Source organism: Peromyscus leucopus, chromosome 6 (assembly GCF_004664715.2).
Source record: "Peromyscus leucopus breed LL Stock chromosome 6, UCI_PerLeu_2.1, whole genome shotgun sequence".
NCBI classification, from domain to species: domain Eukaryota; kingdom Metazoa; phylum Chordata; class Mammalia; order Rodentia; family Cricetidae; genus Peromyscus; species Peromyscus leucopus.
Window position 1 is genome coordinate 92,524,852 of NC_051068.1, and position 23,811 is coordinate 92,548,662.

General features: G+C 37.4%; 2 protein-coding genes across 3 annotated transcripts in view; both read left to right on the forward strand.

Moving 5' to 3' along the window:
• The window catches only part of Dpyd (dihydropyrimidine dehydrogenase), an 847,112-nt gene that overhangs the window by 280,421 nt on the left and 542,880 nt on the right, over positions 1-23,811 (forward strand). The window lies entirely within an intron of this gene.
• On the forward strand, positions 16,918-18,826 carry LOC119088217 (translation machinery-associated protein 7-like). The gene has a single exon (XM_037207043.1). The coding sequence runs from the start codon at positions 18,312-18,314 to the stop codon at positions 18,504-18,506; it is 195 nt and encodes a 64-aa protein (XP_037062938.1). The 5' UTR covers positions 16,918-18,311; the 3' UTR covers positions 18,507-18,826.

The following is a 23,811-nucleotide window of genomic DNA, read 5'->3' on the forward strand; positions in this document are numbered from 1 at the left end:
TGCATTTATCTAAAACGAGAATAATAGATGTAGCATCACTTATGAGAATGTGTGAAAAACCAGAGTACTGTTTCCATAGCAAAGACAGAAATAACAGGGGATGTAACATGAGTTGACAGAAAATAAGAAGAATGCAGATTGAAACAAACGTAATGAAAATGGAAGCTTAAAATGAATAAGGACTACAAAACAGAGTAATAGCTAGCAGATTTGAAGAAGAGGAAAATAAAACAAAAATGATATAGGTAAATTTAATATTATAAAAAGAAAATAATAGCCAGCAGAAAGTCTCATCCCAAATGTACATAATTAGAGTCTCTTGGCTGGAAAAGCGGGCCTCCAATAGAACAGAATACATTCAACAAAACTTATGTATGTTAGATGAAAGAACAAATTTTATTTTGAAAGGACTTGCCAAGAAAAACTAAAATTTTTGTTGCTTTGAATTGATGACCTCCCCTTCCTGTGTGTGTGTGTTGTGTGTGTGTGTGTGTGTATGGTTGTGTGTGTGCATGTGGTGTTGAATGTCTTGTGCTGGGGATTGAACCTGGGGTCTTGCACATATGCTAACTTAATAAAATTATTAAATGATCTTTATGTTTCTCAGAGCATCATTATAGAACAGAAAACAAACAATATGTATATAATAAGAAAAAAAACTGTAGGTTTTTTTTTTTTTTTTTTTTTTTTTAACTAGCTAACTTGCAGATAATTACCAGGTCCCAGAGAAGATATTTCCAGGATATTCTGGCAATGCTATTAGAAAACAGAACTCAATAAGTCAGAGAAGATTCTAGAAATTGGGACTGTTCATTCATGAGTACCATACCTATATAATTAAAAAGTTAAGAGTGAAATAAGTAAGAGGCTATTGGTGACAGGCTGACGTAGATGATGTATGCACCAACGATGGTAGTCAGATAAAGTAATGGAAATGAAAGGGACGTTAGACCAACATGGGGACTCAAAGCAACTGGTTGCTTTACCTTCAATAGGTTAGCCACCATTTATAATGGACTTAGTCCCAGAACATAGGTGGGAGCATATCTAACAATGCAGTACAAATGAGGAAAAACTATAAACTTCACCAAATACCAGTAGAGGAGAACAGGTGCTGGGAAGGAGTCATCACTTTTTTAATAATAGGAATTTATTGGTACTATCTAGAACTTAGCCAGTGAGGGGTTTGTATTATATCATAAATATATAAATAGGTATTTGTTTAAAATTTAAAAAGAAGCAAACTGAATATTAAAATATGTAAAAAGCAGAAAAAACATGATAGCATTAGTGAACTAAGTAATATCCTCACTATATCATAAGAAAAAGAAATAAAAAGCAAAAGCTAACTTCATAGCAGACCAACGTGTTCTAATGCTGTGCCAAATGCACAGTGAAAGTGGACTGGAAAACAATGCACATTAGGGTAAAGGCTTAAAATAAAAGGTGAACTGTAGTGTTCTGCAGGGTTGTCCCAGTCCTTGTGATTAGTATTCAGCTCCATCCCCAAAGGAGAAAAAAAACATGTAAAGTGATTATATCAATCCCATCTGTAAATATGAATGCAAACATCCTAAGTTTAGAGTGTGCCAATGTAATTAAAGAATGATTTTCGAAGAAAAAAAGCTATGTCCGTTAAAGAACAGTGAGTTGTTTGATATTAGGAAAGCTAACGGAGTGCCATATTAATGAACTTACTAATGTGATAATCTCTATGGATATTGGTAAATAACTTGATACATTTCAATTATATGAGAAATAGATATAGTCTTAACACAAAATCTGTGTATTCTATCTCCATATCTAATGTAGTTCTAAACTAAGGAACTATTCCCTTATTCACAGTAATTTGGAACTAAGTAAATGTGTTTAGTATCACTATTATTATTTTTAATTTGACATGCCCTAAGCCACTTAGGAGAAATAAAGAAATTAGAGAGAAAAGAATTACTTTGGTTGAGAAAAAAGTATATATCATTTGAAGACTAATAATCAAAGACAATCAACTGATAATATTCCAGAAGCAGTAAATGAGGTCAGGAGGCTTAGGGTTCAACTCACTGTACAGAGGTCAGTAGCTGTTATATATGCAAATAATAAGCCAGTTGATGGTGTAGCATAAGGGAAGATCAGAAGTTAAATTATAATGGGAATGAGCCTAACATGTCAGTAAGCCTTACCGGTTAAAAGGATATGTATGGTATTAGATCATGAAGACAGATCAAAGGGACAGATTAGGAAAATCAGAAATAGAGACAAACACTGAAACTAAGTCAGTCCATGTAAAAAAAGGTAGCATCCAATTCAGCATGGAAAAGACAGATTATTCATTCCATGACATTGATAGAGCGGGAATATCCTTTGCGATAAAGTTTAATTCAGGTACCAATGTAAAATAGCACATTTCACAGAAACGGAAATAAAAAATGACCTTTAAACAGTTGGAAAGATGCTAAACTTCACACATGGTAAAAGAAATGCAGATTGATATTCTACTGAGGTACCACGTTATCTATGATACTGACAAATCTTTGACAAGACTGTGAGGAAACAGGAACTCATATACAGTGCATATGTGAAATACCAAGTCCACTTGCAGGAAATTGTTTTACACGTGTCAAAGGATGTGCCTATAAGCTTATTAGCTGAACTATGTTTGTGATTACATTTGTTTATTTGCATTAGAGTACACCTTACAGCCACTACATATGGTGCCATGGCATACATGTGGAGGTCAGAGAAGAGCTTCAAGGAAGGAGAGCTCTTCTTTTACCAAGTGAGTTTTGGGGAATCAAACTCAGGTCCCCAGGCTTGGCAGCAAGCATCCTTGTTGATGAGACATTTGCTAGCCCAGTCTTATTTATATTAGCAAAGTAAACACCTAAATATTCATGGAGACAAACAAGCTATTAGGTAGTTTATTATAGATCATTTATGCTGTACAGGACTGCAAAGTTTAAATATTTTGAAAAGATTTAGTGAAGAAGAAATTTTGAAATGGGTTAGTAATGTGAAAAGGTTGCTATAAAACATATATGCTAACATTTGTTAAAGAAAGGGATGGAAATGTGAACATTTGCTTGTGTATGTCTAAAAATCATATCTTGCCAAAAACTGAAGCAGAAAATGCAATAGTAAAGGGAGTCCCTCTATGATGAACCTTCTTACATCTCATTCTCAAACTATGTGAATATATTACGCAACCCTAAATGTAACGTTAAAATGTTCCCCATTAAAACTATTGCAAGACTTACATTGTAATGTGTTGTCATCTGATTTGTGTTTTACACTTTTATTATTTACAAACTGTAGTCATCTGAGACGTATAAGTCATAAAGCAATGAGCGCTACTGAAATATGCCTCAGTAGATAAACCACTCCCTTTGCAAGAGTGAAGAATGTAAATTCAGAGGTCCAGAATGCACTTAAAGCTTGATGTAGCATTGTGTATCCAAAATTTGACTGTGCCTGTGTCCGGATGAGAAATGAGGACAGGATCCTCCAGGAGATCATTGGTCCACTAGCCTGGCAAGGAAGTCATGAAACAAAAGACCATGTACCACGTGAGGCATAAGGCAAAGATCAACACCAGAAGTTTTCCTCTGACCCTGCCATGCACAAAATAGCATATGTGTGTCTGCATTCATACACACAAATGTAAAGTATAATGCACACTTCACACATCATACTTAAATATACAAAACAGAAAGTGCGCGAGAGAGAGGAAAAAACTGGGAGTGGAAAAAGAGGCATTGGTTTCTGGAGGAAGGATGAGATGAAGTTCCTATCTGCTATACAGGCTGACCTTGAACAACTGGACTCAAGTTGATTCTCCTGTCTCAGCCACCTCAGATAGTGGGATTGTAGGCATCTACCAAATCAGACAAACCAAGGTTCAAGAGTTTTCATTGTTTGCTTGCTTTGCTGGGCCAGTGATAATACCCCAAGTCCTGCCCATTGTAGTCAAGAGGTCTAGAATTGAATTACAATCCAGGGCTCCAAGAAGCATTTTGAACATGATCTTTTGGTACTAATTTTTGTTATTTCAGATTTCTTATTATTATTTCTTAGACACAGAGGAGCTTGACGTCTTCTAATACAAGTTTCTTTTTAATAGCCCTAGAAGAACAGTGCATGCTTGGTGTGTGTGTGTGCGCATGCATTTGTGTGTGTGTGTGTGTGTGTGTGTGTGTGTGTGTGTGTGTGTGTGTGTGTACTTGCTCCATCTAAATAGCTGACCAGTGGAAAAGAAAGGTTGTTGGGCTGTATGGGAACCCAGAAAATACTAGGATTAGAAGTCACCTTCCCCATCCTATGGTGATGAAACTGCACATATCTGATCTTTCTGTCTGTTTGTCCTGTCTTCATGCCCATCATTAACTCTGTACCTATCCTTGAGACTATTGTGCATGCATCCAAATGGTGTGCTCAACTCTGTAGGAGTTTTCTGATTCTATCATCTGCCCCACTTTTGACTGTGGACACACCAAACTTGCATCCATCCAGCTGTGTCCAAAGGCATACTCACTGGATATGACCGCATTGCCAGCCTCCATGTAGGCTGAACAGTGCCCTGGGTCTCTGCTATGGCATCTCTGTGGCACCCAAGAACATGTACCTCCTGATCTAATGAAGTCAGGGAGGCTAAATCTCACTTTGAAAACTGAAGAGAGAGAATGATGCCTGGGCTTCTCAGAAACAGTTTATCGTAGAAGGCTTACCTCTCAAAGACACCTAAGATGAGAACAAAAGAAGGTACTTTAGCTTCCAATCTTGGTGCCTCAAGCAACGGGGTTGAGTGTGAGTCAGTGCTCTGTCACCTCCCTGTTTTGTGTGTGGCTCTTCTGTGAAAGAGTCAGTTGTATTCACCCAAGGAATGTTTGTTTAATACACAGCAATATAAGTAGCACTGGTGGTAGTTACTGCGAAATGAAGAACTACCCTAATTTTTTTTCTGTATCTTCCAGGGTAGTTCTCTACCTACTGAGCTCATAGTGAAGTTATACAGCTGCTGGAACTAGACTGTAAATAGTTTAACAGAAAATAAATATTCAGATGAAAATGTTTCTGCCAGAGGCCAGAAGCTATATGTTTTTACATAAAGACTAAATAAACAAAACTGTAAAATATTTTTCTTCCTACTTTGGGCATTGTTCTTGAAAATGAATCCAAGAACTTATGCTGTGAATGATGTCAGTCATTGCACAGCTAGATTTCATTCCTGTATTTGCAAATATTTTGGTATTTTCAGTTATGTATGTATGCAGAAGAGACAAGCGATTTTCTGATGACTGATTCACATGTGAATGCTTTTGTTTTGATAGTTAACTTCTTTGTGATGTGGCAAAACAGTTTCTGCCCCTGAGTTTCAATTAAGTGAAAGAGAATAAGGACTAGCAGTCACAAGACTGTTGACCTTATCAACGTCACTCAGAAACCAAGTTGCCTTGAAGAGGAATGACATGCATCGTCTGCTGATACTCACATGTATCCAAAGAGCCAATTCAATCACATTTTTTAAAAAGAATTGATCTTAAGCTTCCAGTGGGTTGCTGTAAATTAACAATGAGATAATTGGAATCAATGTCATAGCTGGAAATCGTATTTCTTTGTTTACCTACCAAATATGAAATCAAATGCACACATCCAGCTAAAATCCAAGAGCCTTAAAATCCAACATAAAGGCTGAATGAGAGAAAACAAACACATAAACAAAAAGTAGCATTAAATAGTGAGCAAACCAAATCAATTCTGTCCCATGTCTATGACATGAGGCAGAATATAACAGAATTCAGCATTACAGAAATATTTATTTTGAAGTAATGCCATTATCAGTACGGTATAAAGGATTTAATTTATTAAGCATTCCTATATGTCAGCCATGTATAATACCTGGGAATCATTGTATCATCCTCAAGTATACAGATTCATTTCAATTTTTAAGTGGTTAAAGCCAGATTAAAATTTAAGAACTTTAAGTCAAATGATTAGTGAATTAGAAGATGTAGTCCATCCAAATACCAAATCCACATCATTTCTGCCTCACCCATCACCTGCAAACAACCTTTGCCACATTTCCATAGTTATCATATATATATATTCAGGCTGGTAATGTAGCTCAGTTGGTAAGGTGTTTACATAGCATTCACCAGGTCTTGGATTCAATATCCTCACCCTGTTCATCAAATATGGTAGTCGATGCCTGTAACCACAGCATTTGGGAGATGGAGGCAGGAGGCTCAGAAATACTTCTTCCTAGCATTTTTTTTCAATATGCATGGTAAATTATTGCAGACCCTATTCACCCTACTATTCAGTGAGTGGTAGGACTCAAAAAGAAAAAGTCTGGACTTTTTCTATTCCTCTTTATGAGCTCTCCTCTATTCAGACTCTGATAGCCACCTCTCTACTCTCAGTGTTCATGAAAAATAACTTGGTTTCAATCCTGCATATAAATGATATTATGAAACACTGTCTGATTTTAGCTTGGTTTCATTAAAAACTATGTCCATTTGTGATTGCAAATGACAGAAAGATCATCTTTTAAAAATAGTGGATATGTTGTCTTTGTGTGAGTATGCCATATTTGTTTTAATTCATTCACCCAATTGGACCCTTAGTTTGTTTGCATTTCTTGGGTGTCATGAATAGCTTCAGTAAGCATAGGAGTGCAAATGATCCTTTAACATACCAATTTCACATCTTTTGATACATGCCAAGTAGTGAGATTGCTGAGGATTATGGGAGTTCCACGTTTTACATTTTAAAGGGCTACCATAGAGTTCTCCATATGATCTGTTTATATCCCAGCCAATAGTGGATTTTATTTTCTTCATATCCTTTCCAATGCTTGTTACATTTCATATTCATTTATTCTTGTGTAGGGGTTGGTGCACACACACCGATCTGTACACTAGGACTTGTGGAGGTCAGAGAAATAATTGCTGAAGTCAATTCTCTCCTTCCACCATGTGGGTGCTAGTATCTAACTTTGGTCTTCAGACTTGATAGCAAGTATCTTTACTGCTGAGAAATCTTGCCTATTTATTCTTCATCTTTCTTATAGTAGTCACTCTAACTGGAGTGAGGTAACATCTTGCAGGTGGTTTTAGTTTTATTTTCCTGATGATTAATCACTTTTTAAAAAAATTTTTGCATCTGCTGTCCATTCAAGTGATTTATTCTCACATATTTCTATTTATACAAAGATAGACATCATTTACCTTTCAGAATCTTTTGGCTATCACATCAGTGTTCTGTGGTCTTCATGGAGTCACTCTGCATTCACTTCCCACTGACTACTTTTCCTTCCTCTTTTCTCTGCCTTGACACATTGACGACTTTTTTCTAGAAAAAAAAAAAATGGGAAAAAAGAAAAGGAAACCTTCTGTGACTCTTAGGCCAACCACTAGACCTCTGATTCCCACCAGCAACCCTCATGAGTTTGTATGTTTTCCCTTTACTCTTACAATCCTTGGTTCAGTGTTTGTGAAAAACAATTAACAGCAAAGAGGTAGTCTTGGTATGTACTTTGCACTAATAAAAAGCAAATACCTGGGCAAGTGGGTACAGTTAGCTTTTATTATTTAGTAAGAGAAGAAAGATGAGGTGTTCCCTATAAGAACTAAAAGTAGGCATCTTCAGAAAAGTCAGGGAGGTTTTATATCAGCATAGATCCTTATCTCCTAGAGCAGAAGACAACCCACATAAAGAATTTCAGACAAACTCATTCCAGAACTTTCTGCATTTGGCAGGATTAAAGAAGCTGAATTCTTTCTGCGAGGTTTTTTCCTGCTTGTATTGAATCAAACATCTTCAGCCCCACATAATCTTTTCCCAACTCTGGAGTTCCAAGTAGCTTCCTGCAGTGTGAAATTGTAGCACTGGCACTTTGCAGCATACTAAGCCTGGCATTGATGCTTAAGGGATTTCTTAATGACCATGAACAGGTTGTCAAGGCATTCCACTGACTAACAATGCCCTCCCTGGTTTCATTCCTGGTGTTTAAGATAACAATGATAAAATTTTTCACTTGTTACAGAAATGTGAGGATTCAGATTCTACTTGGGACCACTGGAAGCTTTTGAGAGGAAAAATCAGCATTTGCACAGACATTGTTTACTTAAGAGTTGTGGAAGATAAGGGTTAGAAGTAGAAATTTGTTTTTTAGGTTGAGTTTTAGTAATAATGGTGAAAATTGTAATTTGTATTTCATTCATCTCATTCATCCGAATTCTCTTTCCTATAAAATTAATTGATAGAAGTCGTTCTTAAAGTATGCTTGTCAGGTGCCAGTAACTATCAATATATTAGTCCTAAATTGTCAGAACTCTGATGGGGGTTGAAGCCATGTTTTTTGTCATAAAGCACATGAAGTTGGAAAGGTCCATTGAGAGACTCAAGATTGCACAGCCATAAGCATCTGAGATTTAACCCAGACCTTTGGAGCCTGATCAATGCCAGGACTAATGAATGCACATACAGGGACATGGAGAACAGGTGGCCACTACAATTGGAAAAGCAGATTTTCAGAAGGCAATAAGAAAGTCAATTATATGACTTGCCTGGGTGACATAAGTACTTTAATATTAATACCTTCATGTCGATATTATTACTATATGGTAAGATTATATGTGTAATCATATAGTGATATAATCACCATGATGATGATCACTTCGTAAGCACTAAGTATTAATAACATGAGACTGTGGGATTAAGGCATACATGTTTTCAGGGAACGGGCTCATTGTTTTGTTTTTGACATACATGATGACAAAACAGTTTACATGAAAAAAATGAAATATCATTCTAGTTTAAGAATGATGCTATGAAGTAATGATAACATATTTCTTTCAGATCGTCTGTCATTAATTTTGTATCTCATATGTACAGTGTAAGTACTGAAGCTACTTCACATGTATCACACACATCCACTGCCCTGAGGAAGTCCAGGCTAAGGGTTTTTAACTCATATTCATATATTTATTAGCTAAAGAATGATTTTAAGGCAATTTGTAAGCAAATCCACTCCTCTGATGGTTATATTGTATACACCTTTTCCCATGGAGGAAAAACCCAAGGAATAAGCTAAGATTTCTTCACCCATCCCAACAGCTACACTCTCACCACCCTCGCCCTTGGCAGGAAGACATGTCACATTTGGATGGGTCACTAAAGAAAAGGCTTATTCTTCACTAGGGACCTGAAAACAGGCCATTGGCCTTTGGAGAAGGGAGGCCAAGGAGGAAGATGGGGAGGACTACTAAAACCCTACCCTGTATTGTAGAGCCAAGAAAAAAATAGCAGAATCTTCTAAGGATCTGCTAAGGTCTGCAGCCTCACTAATACGTAGCCTGGCCTGAGGCTGAGCCTCAGTGTTTTTTCTCCTCAGAGGCTTAGACTCCTCTTCACTGGCTCTTCTGGTGTTTTGAATACCCCATCTGAGTAAAACAGAGCACAGGATGAGCACATCCTTCCTCCCTGGATATTTGCATTTTAAGTCTTTTATCTCTAGCCATAGATTGAAGGGCTTTGGTTCCAGTTAAAGGAATTTCAAGCAATTGCAACTAGATGGATGAGATTAGATTGGGTCCTGAGGGGCTTGTCTTTGTCCCTAAAAATCCTGGTATTGTCAGTTACACGGGATCCAGACATGAATAGGCTTTGTTCTGACACCATTCTGTAAGCTTTGTGGAAACGCTGTGCCTACTGTGGGCACCAGTGTCAAATACTGAGGAATGTCTCCTTGCCTCTATCCTTCCATTTTATTCTTTGAACCTTTCGAGACATCTATTGGCATCTTTCACATGCTTTGTCTCCTGGTTTGCAGCATCTTCTTCTGCCTCACCAATGAATTCACTGGTCTCATGAGTAATTACCGCTTTGCCATCTACAGAGCATGACTAACCTCTTCAGTTATTTTTTTTTATCTCAATGTTTATATTTTAGTTCTATTATTTTATAGCACTGATTTTTTTAAATCTAGTTTCTCTCTTCTTGTGTCACTGTTGTGTTTTGGAGAAAAACATTCACCTTGTCATTTTCCAGTTTGAATACTGACATACTGGTTTTAAAATTTCTGCCAGCACTCTACAACTGAATTATTTTTGTGAGTTTATGATTCAAAAACTGATGTAGTTCATAGTTTTATTGTGGTTCATAGATGTCACAGCTGGCTAAGACTGCTTACTTGCTTCTCTCCCTTAGCAGATTGCACCTGATTTTCTGGTACAATGGAAACTTGACCAGAGGAAAGAGTCTTTTAGATGAGATCCTGTTTGAATCATCTGGTTTTTGTGTTCTAAATATGTGGTGTCTTCAGCAATGGGCCACCCCACCCCCCGAAAGCCAATCATGGGCAACATCTATATTTTATGTTGTTTTGGGAGTCACTTGGACTACATGAACAAGCCATTTGAAAGGAGATTTCTCTTGCCTATCAGGCTGATTTTTAATGAAACTTAAAAATATGTGCTGCTTTTTTACTTACATATCTGTCCTCATCTCTGTGGCCCACTTCTTGACTAGTTGTTCTGTCTCTTTAGCCCCTCCCTTTCTGTGTTCCTGAGTCAGGGTGTTGATGGGATCAGAATCTACCTTCTCAAAACAATGCTGGCCTAAAGACTGCTTTAACCTGTAGGTCTATTGAGAAGGTTCTGTATCCATAATCTGATACACCTAAATTCAAAGTACAAACTTTGTCTTTTCACAGTAGAGGGAACTCCACACTTGTGATGGCAAGTCAACACCAAACTGCAGTCTCCTCAACAAACTTTCCTAAAATGTCTACATCCAGGCTTAGTCATTTCCCCTGTGGTGAAGGATCACCAGTCTAAATGCTTGAGTTTTGCTTCTCTTTTATAAGCTTATCTTCATGCAAAGATTAAGGTTTTTTTTTCTTCCTTAAGCTCAGCCCAGGTGAAGTGAGATGATGTCTAAAGTAAACAGCATTAAAATCAAAGTTGTAATAATCCTTTGTCTTGGTAGCCTTTTGTTAGCGTAGTTTGTAGTTCACAGGCTCCCATACACAAAAACTTAGAGGATGGAGGAAAATTTTCCATTCTTACATGCTAATAGCATATCTGATAGTGTCTACAACAGTCAGTGAACAGATGTCTTGGTTTGGTTAATAATGAAAAGACTATTCCCATTGTCTCTTATGGTCTCTGGCCCCCATCTTGAAATGATATCATATTCTAGTTAGCAATTTCACTCCTAAGCTTTAGGGAGACACTAGTTCAAGCTACCCTTCTCAACTTTAGTGCCCTTTACTTAGTAGAAGTTTTAGTATAATTTACTACCCTGCTTATCTGTTTCATGTCATGGGCCAGATTATCTTCACCTGTTTGGCCATCACTTGTTTGTGTGTTTGTTTGTTTTGACTTTTTCATTTACACATTTTGTTCTGACTTTCTTATTTAACTTAAGGTATTGCTGACATGGCCTGCCTTGACCCGCAATAGCTCAAAAGGTATTTGACTTCAGTTCAGCTTGACTTTCAAGAACCTTAAATATATTTCTTGGAGGTTCCAAATCAAAAACTTTGTAATTAGTAAGAAACCAAAGAAGATTGTATGACTTGTACAGATTTGATGGAGTTGAAATATGTGTTGGAACAACTTCTACTTTTTCTAGCTGGATAGATGCCAGGAATAGCATTCTTAGTAGTGTGTATTCTATCTCTATCCTTAGGCTCTTAAAGACCATCTGAGATTAATTAGCAATTGCACAAACATTCAACATTCTCAAACAGTTTTGAGTATTTTCACCTTAAAACAGTCAATCCTCCCATGCAAAAATATGATGTTATAGATGGTAATGTCATCTATAAGTATATTTAAAAAAATCTAGAGGCTATAATTTTGCCCAAAGCAACAACAGCTATTTTTTAAAAAAAGGTTGCCTCCCACACTTCTGTAGTACTCAAACTTGCAAATATCAGACAGTAAAATTGGGAACATTGTTTGGCTTCAAACTTCTCCAGTGAGAATCAAAATAATAATGATAAATAGCCATGTCCCAGTATGACTAATAGTCCAAGATGGGCTTTTAGCATGCTGTATATCTTAAAATACTTTGTGAAGTTCATCCATGCTTGTGTTTTTGAACAAGTTCAGATAGATATCTGTAAGATCTGCAAGCAGCATGACTAATTATCCCTAAATGCATTTATCATTAAACAAACCTCACAGGAGACAGAACGATTGTTTATTTTAGCAGTATAAGACTGGGGATGGTAGATCGCTCTAGAACATGGGATTACATTGCCAGAATGGCACTATTTATTAAGCTATGATAACGCTAATGTTCCTCTTTGATGTATAGCATGTGCGACTTCAGCTGAACTTGTAGAGAGCCTTAAGGATGTTTCATTGAACATTTAGTATGGCAGCCAGCCAGAATACATTTAGCTTAAGCCCAGATGACGGGCTGGTAATGAGGTAGTGATTGATGACCACAGCTTCCTTATGAAAACCTGCTTGATATGCTGGGGGGGATGCATTGCTGACGCTTTTCATTTCCCTCCCTGTTCTATTAGTTATTTTTACTGTAGAAGTTACATGGACTTGGGCTTATGCATTCTTGGTATCACTTTTAGATTACAATCGAACTGTGGTGTGGAATTTTAGAAGTCCAGCCCTGTGGCTATATTTATGTATAATTCAAATCTCAATTTCAAAGGAGTCTTTAAAAATCACTTGAAAAAACTAGAAATGTCTTATCCATAAAATACTCTAATATTCTTATTTTGCATCTTTTTAATGTTATAATCCTTCTGACTTCTTTCTTCCCACCCCCCATGGTGTGAGGAAGCTCTTCTCAGCCTCATAACTTCAAAGGGAAAAAAAAAACAATTGTCCAAATTATTAAATACAAAGACCCTATTTTCAATTCTTCACACATTTTAGTGGTGTGCATGTTTGTATCTTTTCCTGAATAAAACATGGAAACATTATTAATTCATGTCTATTTGTATATACGAAACCGCCCTGTCTTCATTGCGAATGGAATGTTCCTTTTTGCCTCTAATCTACGTCTTTGTTGCCTTATGCATTTGCTGTCTTCTGTGTCCACATCAATCACTTCCCACATTGGTTTCACAGAAGCCCTGGTGATTAGAAAACGCCACTTTCCAGAATGACCACTCTGGGTGCCTACTGACCTGGGCCAAGGTGGAGAGAAGGCCCTAGATTAACATTTCACCCGCAATAAATCTTGCTTGTTGAAATGCCAACAACAAATAGCGTTTCCCAAGATTGACAAGAGAAAATAAACTACCCGTCTGTCCGCTTTGATCCTGGCTGGCTGGGCTTTCAATTTTATCTGTCAGAAGAGAGTCTGTGCCCTTTTGTTGCCTTGAAACCATCATTCTTCTGGGGTTAGAGTGACCCAATGCTCAAAACTCCTGCTCACAAACCATCCCTGGAACTGCTCAGGCAGCATAAGTTTTAAGCGATAGGGCACCCAGCTGAGAAACCAAGGAGCCACATTTTGTGTGGCTGTATGAGAAACTTGTTCTGTGAGGATATTTTTGTGGTTGTTTCAGGAACTCTCGTGTCTTCAATTATTTAAGTTATCATATAAGACCTGGAATGAAACAAATGGAGACAATGGAAGTATTAATGTTCCATTGAGGTTTGACTTGTCTCTCAAATCCTTTGATAATACTTCCTATTGACAGGCTGTGTAAACAGCAAGAAGTTGTATTGTCCTTATAATTATTTCCTCCTCATCAAAAATAGTAACAGATTTAGTGTTGCACCAAAGTAGAAGACATATCCCTTCCGATTAGAGACTTTATCTTTTATTAATAAGTTGCAAACCACTATTACCACCAAAACATACTTTCTTCCTGGAGATAAAGAAAGTTGTTATTAACTTGGAAAAGTTTCCAGTGGCAAAAATTTGACCTAAAATTAATTATTTACAAGTTTCATGGAAAGACTCCCTAAGTCAGTGCTGCAGCTGAGAAACAAAACAGCTTGAAGCTGACAAAACACTAGACTCTGAGGTCCTGAAGAAGCAGAGGTCCGGGCCCTGATGAGCTTGGAGCAGCAGGAGAGAGAGCAGGGCAGAATACTCAGAGGGAGGAGTGAGACTCCTAAGAGGGGTCTGGAAGGGTCTAGAAATAGGATAACTGGGAAGTCTGAGAGAAAAGGAGCAGTGGTAAATTGGGCACTGAGAGAGAGGGAGGCAAAAAACCCTATTGAAAGGAGCTTAGAAAGCAAAATAAACAATCAAATGGAAGTATATGTTTAGGAGGGATAGGAAAGACTAATCAAAAGATATTTTACAAAAAAATTATGGTGAACTATCAAAATTGTTAACCATAAGAATATTGCATTTCGGTTACATTTAGCATATCTGTTTTGTTTAATTTGACTCACACAGCTCCAAGGCTATAGATATTTTACTGTCTCTATTTTACAGGAGAATTGCGAAACGATTTGTGTCGTCACAATGTTGCATAATTCCTAATTTCTAAAACTCAGTAAGTTTGCTAAATATGTTAATAAAGGAGGAATGCTCATATTTTATTTATATTTTTGTCTTGAATGCTTTGAGGTGGGATAATCTTTTAAATAGGTTTGTCAGAAACAGCCTACCTTGGGAGGGTCATTTGTGTACGTTAATTTCATGAGAGTACCAGGCATGATTGTTTTCTTCCATTTGATAAACTATGGCTCCATCAAACTAAATAAGGGGAAGCATGAAAGTCCAAAGGGAGCACAACAGCCTGCATGATTATGGATGCCCCTGTGTGCACAAGCTACCCTGGGCTAGCTAAAGTGAGTCATGTGTCCTACCTTGGTTCTCAGTTGTCTCAGTAGAGCATACATAGCATATTCTTTTAACTTATTCCTTTCTGGTCTCACCTCCCTGCCTCCTAACAGGTGTTTCCTAGTATTATCTCCAAAATAAATACTTGAACTTCCTCACTTCATGCACCGCTTGTTGGAGAACCCATGCTAAGACGATGGGGGCAATGTGAGTGGTAGGAATTTGCCACATTTGATTTCATGTTCAAGGGTGAGACTCAAGAGCTTTAATGATAGGTTAAAGGTGACATGGAAGGAAGTCAGGAAAGCAAAGAAATAAGGGATTGGCTTTTGAAAAAAAGATAACTATTGTAAAGACTCCTAATAATTTCTAATTTGTGTGTTTGCCAATTACTAGGCACACTTTTGAACTTATTAAACATGCCAATCAAAGCAGTTATTCTGAATCTTCAGCCTCATGAGTGTTTGGTCCTTCAGCACACATGTAGCAGCTGGGATTTGAATCCAGGTATCTAGTTTCAGAGACTGAACACATATCCTCTGTGCTTTTTGCACGGCTAATATACCCATAGTCTTACATTAATATTCATAAGCTCTTTCTTTTTTTATATATAATGAAGTTGTATTTCTGAATTTCTTGTTCTTCCAGGTATTTTTGCACACATACATATATAACATGTAACACATTTGGGAAATCTATGTGGGACTTGGGTACCATTTCACAAACTGTGACCTGTCTCATCTCATGAAAATTATGAAGAGGTAATATTGTTATCATCGCCATTAGCAAGGATGCTAAGTGGTGCTGAATTTCCTATAATTAACTGTTATTTGATAAGATTGTTTCAGAGCATTATGGGATGCTTTGCTGCAAGATCTAAAACAGCAGGCAGAATATATAGAATGCCAAAGGCATCATTTCTTGTTTTTAACGAGTTTCCAAATAACAGTTTAACTGTTCATGTCTGGAAATAATTTTACTGTCACCCAGACAATAAGGGAGTCACTGTGTATAGTGGATGTTATGTGGGGGTATAAAATATATTGAGCAAAGTTGTGGTTATGTTAAAATCAAGGCCTAGGAGGGAGTGATGAAGGCATGTAGGTAATAAACTGAAGGAATGTGGCCATAGATAGGTAGGAGTCACAAGGACATTCAGAGAGTAGGCTAAAGATTACTAAAGCAAATGTATCTTCCTCAACCCGAGAGTAGAGACTGAGCCTCCTGTAGTGTCTGGTGACAGGATGGATAAACCCCCTCTGGATATGGTCCATGAGCATAACCCAGATTTTATTGATATCCACCCTCCCTTTTAGTATCTATGTAATTTTCATATCCTAAATTTGGCTCAAAAATGTCTCTGCAATGGGAACCTGTATTTGTAGTATTATTCTCATTATCATAGCAGAGGTACATCTCTTCTCCCTCCTCTATACTCACAATATAGCGTACAAACTAATTCTGCTAAGTATAGCATCGAAGGTCATTAGCATGTCCCTAAAAGCCCTATAGAGTTTGCCTTATGGACCCAATGTTCTAACCATAACATGATTTACTTTGTGTATCTCATATGATATTATATATAATATTATCTAATGTTTTCAGTGATGTCATGTCACATAACAATCTGGGAATAATATGCAATCCCAGGAGGTTATTTCAGCTAGAGAAATGTCTGAGGATTCAATGTTCCATGTGAAGGGAATCTGTGACCTTCAGTGCAATATTTACTGTCAGAAGTGAAGTGGGGATTGTACAAATCATGAAGCTGTAGGCTTGTGACAGGGGACTCCATAAATGGCTACAGTAATGCTCCATCAAGGAAAGCAAAGGAACATACACTTCTCCTGGGAGATGTCCTTCTGTATGTTGTGAATATGCATTGATCCCATTGGTTAATAAATAAAGCTGCATTAGCCTATAGCAGGGCAGAATGGAGCCAGGAGGGAAATCCCAGAGAGATTGAGAGAAGAAAGGTGGAGTCAGAGGAGAGGCTCCGAGCTGCTACCAGGAGAAGCAAGATCTGAGAGAACAGCTAACGCCATGAAGCTATGTGGCAACACATAGACTAAAAGGAATGGGTTGAGTTAAGTTGTAAGAGCTAGCTATCAAGAAGCCTGAGCCATAGAAAATACAGTTTGTAATTAATATTAAGCTTCTGAGCGATTATTTTATAAGTGGTTGTGAGAGCTCAGATGGGAGAGATTTGTCGGGACTGCAGGGCTAAGCAGAGAAAATTCCCCCTACACACTTCCTGCTACTTAGGGGACCTGGGGAGATGCAGAACAGAAGAATGACTTGGGGAAAACACCTAAATAAACTGAGTTACTCCTCGTGGTAGCCTCATGTTCTTGCTGTGCTGTAGAGCACAGAGGACCTGCCAGCACTTCAGATCCCTGGGAGGCGAATGTAAGTTCCATGCTTTAATATTTATTACATATCTAAAATTGTTAGCATTGACCTTGAAATTCGGTGTCTTCTGAGTTAAAGCACATGGGATTTATGGAAAAACTCTGAATCTAAAACTTAGTAGATCATTTCCTTGTTCTGTAGACTGTTTGTTTTCCATCCAATGGATATACAGAAATCCTAAGTAATGCAGTGGCATTAGGAAATGGAACCTTGCGGGGAGGGTTGAGCTTGAGTCTAAAGGTCTCATGGGCAGACCAGTGTTCCTACAAGAGAAGCTCTGGGGGGCTTTCTGAGCCTGTTATCTATGTATGGAGAGATGCAAGAAGCTGGTAAACAGCAAAAGGCACCCACTGGAAGTGGAGCATGCTGGCTGCACCTCAACTCACATGTGTAACCCCTTGAACTCTAGGAAATAGTCTTATGTTATGGATCAGCCTCTTGGCCTGTTCTGCTTTGTTATAGCTGCCAGAACCAACTAAAATGCCCCCGAAATGTGTTTCATTTTTTTTCTTTTTACTGAAAATAGATTCTTTTCTTATGAACTAGATCCTGATTATAGTTTCTCTTCCCTCTACTACTCCCAGTTTCTCCTCCCCTCCCCTTTTTTTCCCCTCCAGATCCTTTCTATTTTAAAGCTCTGTTTTCATTTGAAACAAACTAAGCATCCTTATATATTTCATTAAGATGCTTTGGGCATGCAAGGAACCCAGAAAATAAGTGACACATAATATATATTTTAAGAATGAAAGTCCCATCCTAACTCTGTTCCCTCTCTGTGTCTTTACACTTTGACAATTGTCACTCCAACACATGAGGAAGGCATGCTAAGACTTGATTGCTCCCACCTGTGAAAATACTATAAATAATGAATGATACCAATTTCACATTGTGTTGGAAGACTGATACTTATGCTGGGAAATATATGCATCTCGTTCAGAAGCAATAAAAGCAGAGATGTGAGGTTGAAAATGCACTTCAGTTAGACCAAGTTTTTTGTAGAAGCCTCACCTCTGGCTTCTTTCCCTGCCACTTAAAGTAAATGGCTGCATTCATTGTAAGTATTTACTTCCATATTCATTAAAATGAACAGATAAATTTAAAATACTCCAAACTTGGCCATGTCAGGCCTCGAAGGTGGCAAAAAGAAGCCCCTGAAACAGCTCAAGAAGCAGGCCAAGGGGATGGATGAGGAAGACAAGACTTTCAAGCAGAAACAAAAAGAGGAACAGAAGAAATTTGAGGAGGTAAAAGCCAAGGCCATGGGAAAGGGACCCCTGGCCACAGGTGGAATTAAGAAATCTGGCAAAATGTAAGCTGTTCCTCATATCTGAGATGATGGTGACCCTCTTCCATTCCTATTTACACACCTGAATTCCCTGCCATAATATCTTTGCCACCTACAGTCAGAATGAAGTGTTACCCTGGAGCCTGTTGTACATTGTAATAAACTTTTGTAAAAAAATAAAATAAAATAAATAATACAATGGCTCATTGTCTCTAGTGTTCAGCAATTCCTACCTCAGCTATGAATTTAAAGTAAACCCAGGCTGAAATTCTACCAGAGCTGTTTCATCTCTGTTGTACTATGAATTCTGTATCACTTTGAATTAATTAAACCAACTCATTAAAAGGCCAAAACAAAAAAAAAAATACTCCCAACTTGGTATATGCCTTCAATCAACGCTTATGTATTCATTAAGTATTTTTTTTATATCACAGATAAAGGGATCAGTAAGAAAGAGTGGTCTCTGACTTCCCATTGTTCTCAGTTGGATAGATACAGGAGTCATGATCACAAACTTTCTCATCATGAATCTTTGAGATGATTCAAAAAGGCAATGATGTATTTATGTGGAAAGATTTGTCATCTGCCACAGCCCACAAGAACTCCCTCCTCCATTTTCCAGTCATAAGCAAGGCTGTCAAATGAGTGCATGAGGCTGCAAATTCAGAACAGGCCATTATTGTTTCATAACTGACTTATTTTGCCAGGATTGTTGTAACAAAACACCACAAATTGTGGGCTGAAACAACAAAATTTTATTTTCCCACAATTCTAGAAATCGTGACATCAGGGTGTGTGTGTGTGTGTGTGTGTGTGTGTGTGTGTGTGTATGTGCTCCCCCACACTCAGACCTCTCACTTTGCCTGCAGGTGATCCCTTACCTTGTGTGTTCATGCTGTCTATTTGCTGTGTATATCTGCCTTCATTTCCTCTTCATGTCGATGCACATGTAACAATGGACTCTCTCCAAAGTGACTATGATTTATATGAATTCTTAAGGATCATTTCTGCAAATATTGTCACTGTACTGTATTCTAAGGTACTGAAGATTGGGGCTTCAACCTATGAATTTGGAAAATATGTAACTGGTACTTCTCTGTGCATCTAACATCAATCTGTCAGCATTTTATAACTATTTTTAAGACCATTTTTCCTACTACTATAATCCAGGTTATTATAAACAGTAGTTCTTACAGAATGCCATCAGAGTTTTTTTTGGGGGGATGGTTGTTTTGTTTTGTTTTATGTTATTTTTGTTATGGTTTGAATGTATCCCTTTATGGTTCACTTATTTAAATTGAAATTTAAAGATTTACTTACTATTTTATATGTAGCTGTGTATGTTCATGGATGTGAGAGTACCACGGATGTACAAGAGTCCATAGGTGCCAGAGGGGGCATTGAATCACCTGGAATTGGAGCGACATGCAGTTGTAAACTGCCATATATGTGGGTGCTAGGGACTGAACCTGGGTCTTCAGTAAAAGCCTTGCATTTTCTCAATCACTGATCCCCCTCTCTAGCCCCATTTGTTAAAAATTTTAGCAATAAATAAAGAAGTATGAAGAAGCAGGGCACTTAAGAAGTGTTTGGTTGTTATCCTCTATGAATGGATTGATAGCAGTTTGGAGGGTTCTCCTGAGTCTAAAGAGAATCTACTCCTCTTTCCCTTACCTGCATTTACTTCTTTGGTTCTTACTCCATACTGTGATAGACTATCAAGCATCTCTCTGCAGACAGCAGTTACTAGGATCATATTCTGATGCTTCCCAACATTGGCAATCATAACCCAAACAAACTTTCTCTCATAGACAACCCATTCACAGTGATTCCATTATAGCCGCAGAAAACAGGCTCAGCGAGTCCATATGCCTAGAATCGTCTTTCTTACTGTTTAAAAATATCATTAATAATGATTTTGATCAAAAGGCCTTAAAAATATTATATTATAAAGTTCTGACTATGAACCCTTGTGAACAAGTGAACTCCACAGTATGGCAAACATATTTCTTGTTAATTCTGTAGCCAATGATCTGTGTTGTACATTAGAAAATCCCTTTCATTGTTTATAATTGCCTACCTCAACACATTTATAATAGTTTATAATAACCCACCTTTAATGTTAATAACAGTTCATAATTCCCCACCTCTACGGCTCTGAATGAGACTACCTGCTTGTTCCTCTCAGGGAAAAATCACCAGGGATCTCACTTTGACATTTCATATTGCCATCTCCATATTGCTTGACCCTCTGGGACATTGTGCCTAATGTTTATTCTCCTTCACCATCTTTGGCCTTGCTTCTTGGTAGTGTCCACTTGATTCCTGAGTCAGTGCCCTTGGACTAACTGCATCCAAGTCCAGTTTGCAGAGAACCTGAATGTCCCCTATATGATGGCACAGTGTCTTGGAAAGTGGTCTTCACTTTCTACCTTGCATTTTTCCTACATTTTGCTCTTTGCCTTATCTTTCTTCTCAGCCTCACTTGTGAAAAACCATAGTTCTTTTTGTGATTCTCTGAAAATGCTGTCCGTTTCACAAACTACTTCTACCATCTCTCTCTATCTTGTCTTCCATTCCTGATTTGGGCCACACTGTGAAATGCATAATTTAATATTCATGATATATCTGGTATTGCATACTCTACTGAAACTTAATGCTATTTAATCTTGTCTTCGTTACTATTTGTTAGTAAGTGTCTTTAAATATTAGAATATTTTAGATGTATATAATTACTAGGAAGATATTACCAATTGGTGTATGCTCCATGCTTCTCTTTTAGTGTTAATCTCATGTTTTTATACAATGTGTTTTATAATTGATGCATTGGTATTAATACTTTGTTACTAACTAACTTGGTGCTTGGTGTTTTGCTCGTATTTCCTTTTTTTTTTTTTTTTTTTTTTTTTTGCCTAGTATCCTTTTAATATTTGTGGACTCCAGTCCCATTTTGCACACATGTTTTTGTGCTCTTCTTGGTTGTTACAGCACCTTGTATTTTCCTTAATTTTAGACTACCTTGATAGTCTAGAAGATTTCATGGCAGGTTCTTAAAATTGTTATTAACATGACATTTCATAAATGCTCTAAACTTGCCTTGTCATGACTCATATTAACATCAATCACCTGGCTATAATAGTCTGTATTATGATTCTAAATCATAAAGTGTCTGTTTATTCTATTTTTTTTTCTTTTTTTCAGTGTTTGTCACTATGAGTAGGCCATACTTAAGTGAGGCTTGTTCTGCAATTCCTTGAGATCAGGGTAATTATGTAATTACTTCCAATATGCTTGGGTATTTTTCCATTCTGCCTACTAAAATTTGGTATGCTACTGCTACTCAGCTTTCATAACTATGACAAAACTCCTGAGAAAATTATTGTAGAAAGGGAGCAGTTTTTATCTTGTCACTTATTTCCAAAGTTTTCAATCATGGTTACTTGGCAACATTTTTTTCACCCTGGGATGAGACTGTATATATGTCAGGGAGCTTGTAATGGAACAAAACTGATTACTCCATGGAAGCTGGAAAGCGGAGAGAGGAAGACGTTGGAGTCTATTGTCCCCTTCAGGAACATACCCACAGTAGTCTGATATCCTAGGCTCTACCTTCTAAAGGTCCTACAGGCTGGTGACCAAGGCTTCAACACATGGGTCTCTTAAGGGAGACTCCAGATCTAAACTATAGCAACTTGGTTAGCTAAATGTAAATACTATCTTGTTATACAGTTCTTACAAAAAGCTTTTGTATTTTTTTGCATTTACAAGTCAAAGATTATAAAAAATAAAATAATCTCTAGAGAGATGGCTTGGATCAGCAGTTAAGAGCACCTACTGCTCTTGCAGAGGCCCCACATGGTTTGTTCCTGAACCCTTAGTGCTCCTGAGATGGAAACAGGAGGGTCTCTGGAGCCTGTTGGCCAGATAGCCACCTGTTAGTAATCCAGTGAGCTCCAGATTCAGGGAAAGGAGAGACAATGTCTCAAAAAGTAATTTGGAAATCAATAGAAGGGAGCACCCAGTGTGAATCTCTGGCCCCCATGCACCTGTTCACATTGTGTGCATGTACCCACTCATAAATCACCATAAATGAGTACATTTACAGCACACAGAGAGAGACAGAAGAGCAAGTTTAAAGAGAGTGATGTTTCTATATGTTGGCACACTGAAAAATGAAAGGGCATATACTACTAGTGAAAGAAATAATGAACACTGTAAAAGACAAGTGCAGATGTCTGATTTCTAAAATTATAAGCTACTTGAAGTTCAAATGAAGTACATTTCTTGAAGACCAAATTTACCTAATTTAAGAAGACAAAATGGTTCTCAACAGCATGTGAGGTTTTGCTTGTGGGAAATCTGAGCATATTCAGAGAATCTGGAAACACAAGGAAATGCGGAAATTTGAGACTGGCATCCTGTGTGTCACTTGAAATAGGGACTGGAGCAGAGAGTGAGACTCAGGGTGAAAATTCCCAAGTTCCTCTGCTTTTTCCACTTTGGCTAGGAGACTTGGTGAAACTTCAAAATTTAATTAAAAGAACGTCTAAAAATAGTTTTTCAACCTTCCTTCCTTCCTTCCTTCCTTCCTTCCTTCCTTCCTTCCTTCCTTCCTTCCTTCCTTCCTTCCTTCCTTTCTTTCTTTCTTTCTTTCTTTCTTTCTTTCTTTCTTTCTTTCTTTCTTTCTTTCTTTCTTTCTTGTATTTAGAGTCAGTCATGGCAATCACAGATGTTTGAATTTGATTTAACTTCCTCAAATCTATTTTTCAACATGCAAAAAAGCTGTCAAACTATATAGACATAAATGCCACTGGCAACATTTCAAGACATTAAGCCCAGAAAACAATGTTGTCCTATTAAAAAAATATCCATTTAATAAAGTTCCTTTCAGATTTCCTAGAAACTAAATGAAATTAGCAAGTAAAAATGCATGAATACATGGAAGCAGAAAGATACCAATAAATGAAGAAACCAAAACTTTTCAATGGTAAAAGAAATGTAGCCAGTATGTGGTAGATGCTAGTTAGGATAATAACCTAGAGACAATGGACGGAACTTTTCTCTGCCTTTCTGGAACCCATTAAAAAGAAAAGTAACTTGCCCTTTCAGAACAGTCTATGTAGTCACACAGTCCAGTTTTGTGGAAAGTAACTTTTATCTCTGTCTATTGTTATCATATGCTAAATAAGTTTGAATCGGACAGCACTGCATTTAAGCCTGCCAACCAGCATTTCCATGTGATCATACAGGAGTAGTACTTGAAATAATTTAGTACAAGTTCATTAAACTAAGAATAGAGTTACAAGACAATCTGTCAAAAAAAATGTTGCAAC